We start from the raw sequence: 12449 nt of genomic DNA, 5'->3' as shown, positions 1-12449 counted from the left end.
GGACTGTCTATGGATTTTCCTGATGCCTGTTCCACTGTACTGGTCCATCTTTACAGTGAATATCACAGATCTGCATCTTTTTAGCTCAAGGTTCTCTTTCCTCATCGCACTTTCTTCCAGAACCCTTCAGCACACTACAGATGGCTCAGACTTTGCCTGTCACAATTGTCTTCTTGCCTTTTCTGTTTAAGTAGCTTAACATAATTCTGTTTCCTTTGCAAATTCCACTGAAGTAGTGCTGTTTTGCCTTTTTGAATCCAAACATTAATGTAATAGTATATGCTTAATCAATTATGATTAATTAATTTGATATGGCTGGTGTTAAAGTTTAGGATTTCCTTTTTCTAACTAGGAGGCCAATTACATTTCTTCAATGTGAAGCCATGCCATGAACCTGCAAGAGATCAGACTTCCAGGCACAATTAGTTTTATTTTTTAAATTACCATTTTCTTCCATAAGGGAATGAAAAGAGTAACTTAGCAATAGGTACTTGCCCACCAAGCAAATGCCCAGGTGTCTTGACATTTGTAGACGCCACTTATACACCCAAGGGTTTATCACCCCTAGCACTGATTGATATCACTCACAGATGAGATGGGTCCTTGGAAAATAAAAGCTAAAAACAGGGCTGGTAATGTAGTTCACTAGGTAAGGGCACTGGCTCCAAAACCAATGATCAGAATTCAATCCCTAAGACCACCCACCTCCCACCCTTGAAAAGAGAGAGAACCAATTCCCAGACTGTCCTGTGATCTTCACACTTGTGCTGTGGTCCACGTATACACATACACGCATGCGCACACACACAGTAAATAAGGATGACCTTTAATGGATTCTACCCCTCGAAGATAGCTTTCATTTTCCCATGCTCAGTTGACGCTGCCATGTACACTTCTCTCCGTCACCCCCACGACTCCCTCTCACCACTTGTACGACCTTTTCAACTCCTTTCTCTGCTGCTTTTTCCAACCCTGCCAAAAGCCTCTCCCCCTTTCCCCTTCTTGTGGGCTTCTCTGTTTTGTTTTTGGTTTGGCCTCTATTCACATCTACACACGTACACATAAATAAAAACTAGAAGCTAGGATGTACATGGAAGAGAGAACACATCGGGCTTATCTCTTTGGGCCTGTGTTCTATTGATTTTTTTTTTTTCTTTTACAAATTTCATTTATCTTTGTGGCTGAATAAAATTCCTTTGTGTGTGTGTCCTGCTGCAGCTCTGCTACTCTGCCCACTCAGCTGTTGGGGACATCTTGGTGGCATAGACACAGGGGACAGGGTTATGTAGACTAAATGTTTTTTAAAATGGCCTCGTGTAACTCAATATACTAACATTTAAAAAAAACCTAAAAATAAAAATGTAAAAGCAGCCCCTCTTGTCACATGATTATGTAGAACTATTCAAATGAAGTAAACACAGCGTGTTAGTTATTATCTTTTATTGTCAGACTTTGTGAGCCAACAAACACCACTTTCACGTAGCTGTCCGTAAGGGATAAGGCAAATTTAAACTTTCTTTGTGAGTAGGCTCATCCGGCCCACCTTTATAATTTTTCCGTATAAAAATAAAGGTCCAAGTCCAGATTCTTTTTCTTCTGGTCACAAACACTGTGATCTACAAGGGTTGTGTTCAGGCCACCATTATGAACTAGGGACGAGATAAGTGTAAATTTTATTAAAGTCTTGGCCTCAGCATCCATGTTGGGGTCCTTTAGAGGTCTGCTCGAGGCTTCCAGGCTTGGGGGGGGGGGTGTAGCGGCTCCCCCTCCTCCCATTTTCAACATGGCTATATCTGTAATCTGTCTAGAGTGATGATACAAAACTACCCTTCAAAGGAAAACAACAAAATTAACTTAACTTTTAGAAATATACGATTCCAAAATGACTTCATATTGTTCTAAAAACAGCATTGGGGCCAGCAGTTTAAGAGTGGTTTATAAATACAGTTATCTTTGTGGGCTGGGGACCTGTTAGTAATACAGCAGTGACAGGTCACAGCCCTTGCTACATGTAAAACGAAACTGAGTCAAAATGTCTCTTTCCAAAAATACAGCAAAGACAGGAGCATCCAGGGTTCTGCTCTGTTAATAAAACCACCTCAGAGACTATAACTCCAAACTATTAAAATATACAGACAGACTGTTTACACCATTGCACATCCTCTTCCCTTTGTGTTTAATGCTCACGCAACAATGATTAAAGTGTTGAGTGTATGAACGTATGCATGCATGGGCAAGCACAGACACTTAAATGAAACAAAGCAAATTGTTAATTCATGTCCGCAAGGAAGGCTGCCAGCAGCGATCCAACTACAACACACTGTCTCCTTCTGCTCTGTCTCCTCCCGGCTCCCTCACCTTCCCTCAGTCAGGAAATCAGGCTGGGAGGTTAGTGCATAATCAATGGATTGATCGATGCCCTGCTTGCTTCCAAGCTCTGCAAATTCCCCAGAAGGGGAAAGTGCTTCCCCTCAGTAGCGCAGTTAAGGTCGATTAGGGTTGATTCTGCAAGTTAAGGCACTTCTGGCTGCTTTGGTGGCGGCGTGGTTTTCTCCCCTTTCTTTCTTTCTTTTTTTTTTTTTTAAGGCAAGTATCTATGAGTACTAAAGCTTTAGAGATTGTGCAGACGGTTAAGGTTGACAGCTTAGCCTAATACGTGATCACTGAAGTTGATGAGGTGAAAGGAGTCCCGGAAACTCCTCCCCCTGACGACCGGTTTCCAAAAGCCAGGGCAGCTGTGTTTCCAAGGCTGGGTCAGGACCTGGTGCCAGCCTAGGCGAGAGTGGCAATTCAGATCTTAAAGACACGTGGGCTTGCTCGTCTTCACCGGGAGCTGCCCTGGCTGCTCACGGAGCGTGTGGTGCTGTAGCGTTTCTTCACAATCATGCTGATGTAGGCTTTCATAAGCTTTGCCACATCCACCACCTGCCGGGAAGAGCGGGAACCCACACATGGTCACGAGTCTCTACCAGGGCTAAGCACCTAGTTCAACTGTCATCCATGAGAACCAGTAGCTTCCAATGCTAAGGCCGGGCTCCTGACTCACAGGGAGACAAGGCCTGAGCTGACTATTCCTAGCCAGAAAGAGCGAACCGGAGCTTCTCTAAATACAGCCTGTACCACCTGGTGGCTCCTATGTATTTGATGCATGTTGTCCAACTTTGCATTCTAGCATACCAGAGTTTGCACGTTAGGCTTTGGACTGTGAAATTTGGAGACCACATCAGCCTTTATAGGCTACAGTAGCTAATTCTAGTCCACTCATTTGGAAGCAGCTGAAGAAGCAGAAGGGAGGACAGGACAGGGCTTTGGATGGCGCCCCAGATGGCCGGCCACTTCCACTGCAAACTATTCTGAGCTAGGATCTTTCACTACTGTTTTCCAACGATACCACAATCCCTGTCCCGATTTCCCTGGCCAGTCTGGGCAGTACAAAGGCATCTTAATAGGCTTCCATTTCTCCTCCCGCCCTTCCAATCTCACTCCATACTGATATTGGTAAAGACACTGTTGTAATGTCTTACACCATCCCAGATTTCATGGTAGGTTCCTACCCTCCCTGGGATTCAACTTAACACCACAGCCTAGCAATAGGACCTTCCCCGTCACAGAGTCTTGAGTCCTTTTTTCTCTCTGCATACTTTCCTCAACAACCCACTAAACCCCATCCTCTACCTCCCTTCCCCCCAGCACTCCGAATGCCCTCCTCCTACCCATCATCATAGGCAGCATACAATTCACCCCACTTCACCACTCTGCCCTGGAGTACAGTGTGTGTGTGTGTGTGTGTGTGTGTGTGTGTGTATGTATGTATGTATATGTATGCATACTTTGTTTTAATTTATGTGTTTTATTTGCATGCATGTTTGTGCACCACATGAGACTGGTGCCTGAGGAAGTCAGAAGATGGTTGTGAATCACCATGTGTTCTGGAATTGAACCAGGATCCTCTGCAAAAGCAGGAAGTTCTTGCCCTTAGCTGCTAAGCCATCTCTCCAGCCTCCAGAGTAGAGTGAGTCTGATTGCTGTGTTTCTTTGCCTTAACCTCCTATTTCTCTGCAAGGTGTCACAGCCAACAATGTGCTTTGTCACCAGGTCATGTCCCTTTTCTTCCTTTCCTGACACACTCACAAAAGAAACAAAAATTCTGTGCTGTACAGACAAGAGCAATTTGGAGCTATCTGCCTTCGGCTGCAGCAGAGGAAGGGCCCACAATACTATTCTTCATACAGGAAACCTGGAGTGAGTTCTTCAAAGGAAGAGGCTTGGTCAAAGGTGGCCAGGAGATGGAGCGCCACTCTCCTCTTTCACTGAGACCCTGAATTAATCCTGTCTGCTCTGGGCACTGCCTCTTACCTCACTCGTTTCAAAGAGCAGTTCCCGCTCATCAACCACGATCTTGTACGTGTTGGCCAGGGGTGCCCCGAAAGATAGGATGTGCTCATACTGGAAGACTTCTAATGGTTTGCCTTCTCCACGCTTGTAGACCGACACAGCATCTGCACTGACGCCCAGCCAGAGTTCCTGGGGGAAGCCACCTTCCTTGCACTGTAGGGGTAAGAGAATCAGTGTGAGCAAACACTGGATAAGGAAGCCCAGAACACATCCTAGACTACACAAGGCGGGCACCGAGGCCAGTGCTTGGCAGGTGATACTGACCAAAATCAACATGCCAGCACAGAATCAGGAGAAACTGTACCACAGTACACACCCCCATTGATTTTTCACTGAGTAATCGATTTTAGGAGTGGCAGAAAACCAACTGGTCAAGTCTTGCTCTGATGTTCAACTTCATAATGTCTTTTGGACATCTTGAACTGGCTGTTCTATTAGAGGCGCCTGAATCAGCAGCATAGAAGAAACCAAGGATTGCACAGGCCGGGCAAGCAACTGAACAGCACTGCCAGCCACTCTGGGTAAGCCAGCTCTGCTCTTCTGTTTCTAGGTCTGTCCCCATCCTGTCTGGACTGGTTTATCTAGGATCACAGAGATAAATGCTCCCAATCACTGTGTTGGTGTCTCTCCACAAGAGCGTCGGTTTGTTCAGTGTAAGCACACTTGACTGGCCTAACTACAGACTTGCTTACATAGAGCAATGGGAGGAAACAAGAGCCTGTGTAGCTGTGTAGGAATACAACACAGGAAGGATAGATAGCAACAAGAACATAAAGGGGTGCTGTAAATTTAGGTACAAAAAAATTTAGGTATAGGGCACAAAGTGCCTTATTTATAATCAGAGCTGTGGTCCTCAACCTTCCTAATGCTGCGACCCTTTAATACAGTTTCTCATGTTGTAGTAAAACCCCACCACAAAATCATTTTCCTTGCTGCTTCATAACTGTATTTTTCCTACTGTTATGAATTGTAAATATCTGTGTTTTCCGATTATCTTAGACGATCCCCTGTGAAAGGGTTGTTTGATTACCAAATCTCAACCCCAGGTTGAGAACTGCCAGCATCAGAGTAAGCATAGCCACATCCACCAACCGGCCATACCCAGGGCAGCAGCCTACACCAGGAGCAATTAAGGTGTTTCAGAATACGTAATCGGTATCTAGATTTTTAAATGAAGCTTCCATCTGAAGTAATCAGAGACTATGCTAAATTGCTCCAGCTGTAAGAAATCTAGACTCTCATCCAGCAGATGGGGGCTGGGAAACCCGTCCATTCGGAGTGGGAGGGAACATCTCAGGCTCTGCAGGCCTTGTGGTCTCTGGCACTGACTAAACCCTCCACAGCTGCAGAGGAATACACAAGGGAGATGCCAGGACTTGACATGCAGGCCAGTCTGACGAGCGTCCCTCTGCTCTACACCACTAGTCACATTTCCTTCCAGGCAGTGAGTGGTCTTAAATAAGGAAATCAGGAATTAGAACTAGGGTGAGGCAGAGGTAGATTCCACTTTCTAAGATGCTATTCCTTCAAGCAGATGTCATGAGGAACGTACAAACAAAGCACGTGCAAACTCAGTGCTTGTAACCTGCTTATCTACAATCTGAAATGCTTTGGAATTTGAAACAATGTCAAGTTTCAGCTGACTAGAAGTACTTGGTGACTAGGACTAGGGATGTCACTCAGTGGTAGAGTACATGCTTTGTAAGCACAAGAATGCAAAAAAGAAAAAGGAAATAAATATTTTAAAAGTTGGATTTTGCTGCCGGGCAATGGTGGTGTACGACTTTAATCCCAGCATTATGGAGGCCAAGGTGGGTGAAGCTCTGAGTCTGAGGCCAGCCTGGTCTACACAGTTGACAGCCAGGGCTACACAGAGAAACTTTGTCTCAAAACATCAAAAACAACAACAAAAAGAAATTGGATTTTTGCCTTTAATCTCAGTGCTTGGGAGGTGATCTCTGTCAGTCTGAGCAGAGCCACTTTTACAGAGTTAGTTCCAGGCCGGCCAGAGTTAGAGTGAGACCCCTTCTGAGAAAGTAGTGGTTGGGGAGATGGGAAGACGTGACTGTCCAAATATTTCAAATCCTGGATTTTCAAACCAGGGATTCTCAAGAAGAAAACTTTGTGCAAAAATTTAAGATGAGAAAAACTGTTAATTGGAGAAATTTCCCCAAGTATTTTAGATAAGGAGTCCTTATATTTGTATGTATAAAGTTTCTAAGCGTGTATGTAAGCCTAAAAACAAGGATTTTAAAAATGCAGACTTTAATTAAAAATCAGATCAATAGCATATATACTGTAAATTATTTAACACAAGAGACATTTAACCTGGTGTGGTGGCCTTGTTTATAATCCCAAGAAGGGGGTTCAAGACTTATCTTCAGCTACAGAGCAAGCTGGAAGCCAGCTGGGCTATCTCAGCAACAGAAATCCAGCCAGCCAGCCCAGCCAACCAAACACACATGCCATGCGATAGTGATCCTATTACAGACATCTGCTATAAAGAAAGCAAAACAAAACAAAATCTTTGAGGGCCAGTAACATGGCTCAGTGGGTAAAGGTGCTTGCCTCCCAGCTTGACTGCCTCAGTTCAAGTCCTGGAGCTTCACACAGTGCAAGGACAGAATGGACTTCTCTTGCCTATGTGTCACACACACACACACACACACACACACACACACACACACACACACATTGAATAAAGTGAAAAACAAAATAAATCAAAACAAACAAACAAAAAAAGCCTATAGGAGATGGGGATGTTGATGGTTAGATCCAGAGGGCACAGAGCCAAGAGGTTCTTCTTTTGTCGTCCCCACCCCACAAGAACCAGGTTCTGACACAGTGTGGCTAGGACACAGCACCTGTCTGCTCACAATGGGACATTGCAGCAGCTGGCTCTCACCTCCACATCAAAGAGTGTTGATCCATAGCCGGGCCACTCCTTGATCAAGGCCATATACTTGGCCATGGCTTGTTCCTGGTTCATTCCCTGCAGTTTCTTCCATTTGTCAATGATACTGGCTCGGGCAGAGCAGACCTCTTCCTTAATCCACATGTCCAGCATCTGCTCCTCCTCCACTTTCTGCCGAACCATCGTCCCGGTCCGGAAGCTGCGCCTCAGTGTCCCCTCCAGGAAGCTGGTCCGCCTCTTCTCCAGGCGTTCATAGGGGGTGAAGGTTTTGGTGGACTGACTGATGCGAGCTTTGAGTCTCTGCACAGAGTAAACCTCCTCGAGGGGTGGGACTGAGGTGTGCAGGGTGTAATCGCCTTGAAGGTACTGGAGTCTCAGGGCAGCCAGCACTTGGAGGTTCTCTTCAGGAGCTGGATGGTGGCCATGGATGACTGCTTCATGGGCCTGGAAGGTGATTGGAGCTGTGATCAGATACCTGCCGAGTATTACAGGAAGCCCCAAGGCCAGCTCACTCCTGCCCGTGGACTGCACCCCAGCCTTCCTTTAATCTGAATTTCACCCTGGCAGAGCACAGCCCACCACGTTCAAGTTGCAATTCTCTCCAGCAAAGCACAGCCCACTGCTTCCATGCCAATCCCTCCCCTTCACAGGTATCTTCCAACTTGGAAATATCTTTTATTCCCACAGTCTCTTGGCAGCGATGTTTAAATCAAGTGTGTAAGGTTTCAGGCTACAGAATGAGCTACTGGCTTTTCCTTGCTGGTAAATCTACTGCCAAGCCTAATCCTAAGGACTTTAGTTCAGGGCTTCACTCCTGCCTCAAACAAGGGGATCTGTTTCTCAAGAGTTTGGTTTACCTGTTCAAACATGAACGCAAACTCCACGCTGTCTTTTGGCACGCTGTCGGTGTCCAGGAAGCAATAAAGTTTGAAGTAAAATTTCCATGGCGAGTCCCCAGCTTCTGATGTGGCAGCTAGCCTAAGAAAGAACCCACAAACGACTCAGAGTGAAACTGGAAATGGGCCACTGCTGATCCACAGAGGGCTGGCTTTGCACAGCTCACTCTGAGGATACAGACATCCTTCCTACCCATGGTAGTGGAATGGTCGGGGGAGAGACGACACAAAGGACAGTCACACAACACAACAGCAAGACAGTGTGTGTCAGAGTTCCTCAGTTCTTGAGCCAGAGGGTAGGCACACGCTTCCAGCCTGGACCAACTTGCAGAAAACAAAGAGAAAGCCACAGGGGAAATGCCTACTGGCAGGGACTCACTGAGGGGCCCAGTTGAACTGGGACCATCTAATCTGTGCTTAATCCACAGGAATGCTCTCTGTCCATTTCTGTGAGTAAGTCTCAACTAAGTTTTCTTAGTTGAAGTCACTGTGAGTATTCAGTGGGCTGCCTTCTCAAGCACCTCCTTTGAGTAGAGAATCTAAGTCAGAGACCAAGGGCACTCTGTTGAAGGGATACTTCATACTGCGGACAGGAGAGGCACTTTTGCGAGCTAGGATGCCGGCTTCAGTCCACTAGCCTCATCTCAAAGCTCATCAATGGTAAGTGAAAACCTAAGATCTAAGAGACAGCAAATACTGGGGCTAGAAGAGAGAGAACAGGGGTGAAGGGCTGAGGATGAGTTAAGGTGAAGGGTTGAGACCATGGCTTTGTCTCCAAGTCAGGTGGCAGAGAAGAAACAGTTAGTAGATTAACACAGGTAAAAATAAAACTAAAGCAAACATACGACGAGGCCAAACAGGAGCGTCAAGTGTTCTTTTGGCACTGTGAGGAGGAAGAACTTACTTTTCAAACTTGGCCAGGACATCGGCGACAATGGTCCGGCTCTCAATGGCCTTGTCCACGTGTCCATTGTACTCAAACAAGGCAAACATGTTCCTGCTGTCCTCCATGGCGAGGCCCCGGATCAGCTTCTCCACCACCTGGAAGACAAAAAGAGGAGATCCTCAGCTCATCCCGAAACCGCTGACTGTCATACCCCCAGAGCCTAACGTGATCTACTTTTCTCTCGATAGTTAGCCCTTACTTTCTTCATGTTCCCATCTTCTGCACCTTCCCAGAAACTACCCCAACCTGGGGGTGGGGGGATGCAAAAAAAAAATTTTTTTTTTTTTTTTTGGGCAAACCCACTGTACTTAGGAAAATAGATAAAATCCTTAAGCCCCATCCTTTACTTAATATATTGATAAACTTCAAGAAGCAATAGTGACTTTGATTGACTGTTCTTCTATTCAAAAAAGGTTCTCAAGGCTTTATTTGCAATCCTACCATTACCCCAACCTTTCACTGAGCTTGATTTAACAGTACCAGGAAAAATGTGTTCATTTGGTGTGGCACTCCCAACACCGTGGGGCCCGAGTGGCTTGATACACCCTTCTCACAGTATTTCCTCTGCAGCAGATCTGGAGATGATGGGTGAGATCATGCCTCAGAGACATAGGGCGCATCTATCTGTATGCTGGCTGTCGGTTGCTTGCTACATTTACTTCTTTGTTTGTTGTTCAGATATGTTGAGCATAAACACCAACGTGGTCACACTCAGCCGCGGTGCCTCAGTTGTACAGGCAGGTGTGCATCGGGCACCATGGCACAGTTAGTGTTCCCTACCTCCCCAGCTGTGGTGTGTGAGGTGATGGTGATCTTGCAGGAACCTCCGCCGTGGCAGTACACTGTGGACGTCATTTCCTGCCGGTGGATCAGAGCCTCAATTTCATCTCGGGAAGGCACAAACTCTCTGCATTTGGTTTTCTTAAGAGATTCGTAGATAAAGAGGGCATATTTTTCCATCTCAGTTCCTGGGAACTGTTCCCGTATCCTAGGAGACAAAGGTGAACCATGAGCTGTAGATAGGGGCTCTGAAGGAGCTGAGCAGCGGGGAAGGTTCAGCAGCAGACGTTGGGAGGGAGGCTGCCCCCTTGTGGTGACACAAGCAAACAAGTGTCTTCCAACTTTCCCTGCAAAAAACCCCACTGTTTGGGCTTGGTCTGCTGCCAGCATCCTCTGCTGTACCACTGATAACTAAAATGATGCTTTGTGCTGCCTCGTTTAAAAAAAACAAATCAAATCAAAACAAAACAAAAAGGCCTTGAACTCAAAGAGCTCCACCTGCCTCTGCCTCCCGGTATTAAGGGTGTGCATTACCAAGCACCCTTGTTGTCCTTTGTTTTGTTGAGCTAAGGGGGTTCGCTCTGGAGCCAAAGCTGGTCACACTCTGTTCCTCCTACCTCAGCTTTCTAAGTGCTGAGGAGACAGGAATGAAACACCGTGTCCAGCTTTGTAAACAGCATTTTTCCCACAGTTAAGCAAAATGCGATTTTTAACTGCTTCTGCCACACACAAAACAATGAGATAGATGACCACACACAAAACAATGAGATGACAGATACACCGCTATTCAGATCCACCCATGTGATTGTTTTATTACCTAAATGTTTCTACAACCTCATGCTGTCATCCTCAGAATAAAATCTATTACAAACTAAGTCGGGACACATACACACACACACACACAATCAAAGTTGGGGGTTTCCTATGTATAGTGTGGTGGTAATTAAATGTACCCAGCATGAATATATTAGGGTGCTATACCCATAGTGGTTTGGTCCCTTATACAGCTTAAAGGGAAAAGCTTGCTCAGGGGACCTAGGGGTCTGGATGGAGGTCCCACCCCACAGAGTTCAGTGTTGGAACCCAGCCGGTTATGCCACAAGCTCTGCCCACCCCCATCGCCTTTAGGCCAGTGCTTTACCTTTTCAGGTGGAACTTGAGGTACTTGAGGATTCCTCGGCTTGGCAGGAAGGTGCAGCTGAGGCATGTGAGAATCTGCCAGCTGTAAAGGTTGCCCACGCTGCCAGGATGCGGCACCTTAGTGGTCTGCTTGATGAGCTGACAGTACAGCTCATCCCGCAGAGGCCGAAGGTCATGGCCAGTCTGCAGGATGCCCTGGATGATCGGGACTGGGTCGGACATGGATTCTAGTTGCTGAAGTGAATTGAATATCTTGATAGCTTCGTCCTGAAGGGTTGTATAGCCTTTGTCTTTGAGCACTAGGAAAAGAAAACCAGCAGCAGTCACTCGAGGGGCCAGATCAAAGTATAAGAAAGGAAGGGATGCTTTGGGGAATGAACAGCCACTTCTTAATGTGGTGTCCACCCTGTTGCCTGTGTATTCATGAGCAAATGAGCAAAGCAGGAAAGACAGAGTTGAGTGAGCTACCCTGCTCTGTTACGAAGCTCAAAGTTTAGTCTGTAAAACGCTCATTTAAAACCTGAACTCTAGGGCTGGAGAGATGGTTCAGAGGTTAAGAGTACTCTTCCAGAGGTCCGAAGTTCAGTTCCCAGCAATAATGAGATCTGGTGCCCTCTTCTGGTGGGCAGCTAGAGCACTGCACTCACAATAAATAAATAAATGATAAAAACTAACTCTAGCTTGGCAGTGGTGGCGCACACCTTTAATCCCAGAACTCAGCAGGGAGAAGCAGGAGAATCTCTGTGAGTTCAAGGCCATGCTGGTCTATAGAGCGAGTTCCAGGACATCCAAGGCTACAAAGAGAAACCCTGTCTGAAAAACCAGAGGGGAGGGAGAAGGGGAGAGAGAGAGAGAAAGAGAGAGAGAAGAAAAAAAACTGTCTAGGACCTCTTGACTTTATAACTTAAAAATACTTTAAGTCAAAATGTATTAACTACAACTAAATACCAGAAACTTGAAACCATACACTCTAAACACCATAGCTTTTGCTTTACCTATCTCAGATTTGCTACACTGTGCTATGAAGCCATTTCATGATGACAGACTGAAGACACATACATTAATTGGACACTGCATTAAGAATTAAAGATAGAAGGGCTGAATGTACACCTTCACACCACTGAAGGAGGGATGACTGACAGGGACACCTTCACACCGCTGTGAAGCAGGGATGACTGACAGGGACACCTTCACACCACTGTGAAGGAGGAAGGGATGACTGACAGGGACACCTTCACACCGCTGTGAAGGAGGAAGGGATGACTGACAGGGACACCTTCACACCGCTGTGAAGGAGGAAGGGATGACTGACAGGGACACCTTCACACAGCTGTGAAGGAGGAAGGGATGACTGACAGGGACACCTTCACACCGCTGT

General features: G+C 46.2%; 1 protein-coding gene across 1 annotated transcript in view; it reads right to left on the bottom strand.

Moving 5' to 3' along the window:
* Positions 1-1910: 1910 nt before the first annotated feature.
* The window catches only part of Myo10 (myosin X), a 188060-nt gene continuing 177521 nt past the window's right edge, over positions 1911-12449 (bottom strand). The window contains exons 35-41 of the mRNA XM_051182585.1: positions 11073-11370; positions 9932-10139; positions 9110-9246; positions 8167-8287; positions 7301-7753; positions 4357-4548; positions 1911-2925 (exon numbers count right to left, since the gene is read on the bottom strand). Of these exons, the coding sequence (XP_051038542.1) occupies positions 2824-2925; positions 4357-4548; positions 7301-7753; positions 8167-8287; positions 9110-9246; positions 9932-10139; positions 11073-11370 (1511 nt within the window). The 3' untranslated portion in view covers positions 1911-2823. The remainder of the gene's footprint in view (positions 2926-4356; positions 4549-7300; positions 7754-8166; positions 8288-9109; positions 9247-9931; positions 10140-11072; positions 11371-12449) is intronic.

The sequence above is a fragment of the Phodopus roborovskii genome, unplaced genomic scaffold (assembly GCF_943737965.1).
Source record: "Phodopus roborovskii unplaced genomic scaffold, PHOROB, whole genome shotgun sequence".
Taxonomy (NCBI): Eukaryota; Metazoa; Chordata; class Mammalia; order Rodentia; family Cricetidae; genus Phodopus; species Phodopus roborovskii.
The sequence above is the reverse complement of the archived record's forward strand: the minus strand, read 5'-3'. Positions and strand labels throughout refer to the sequence as shown.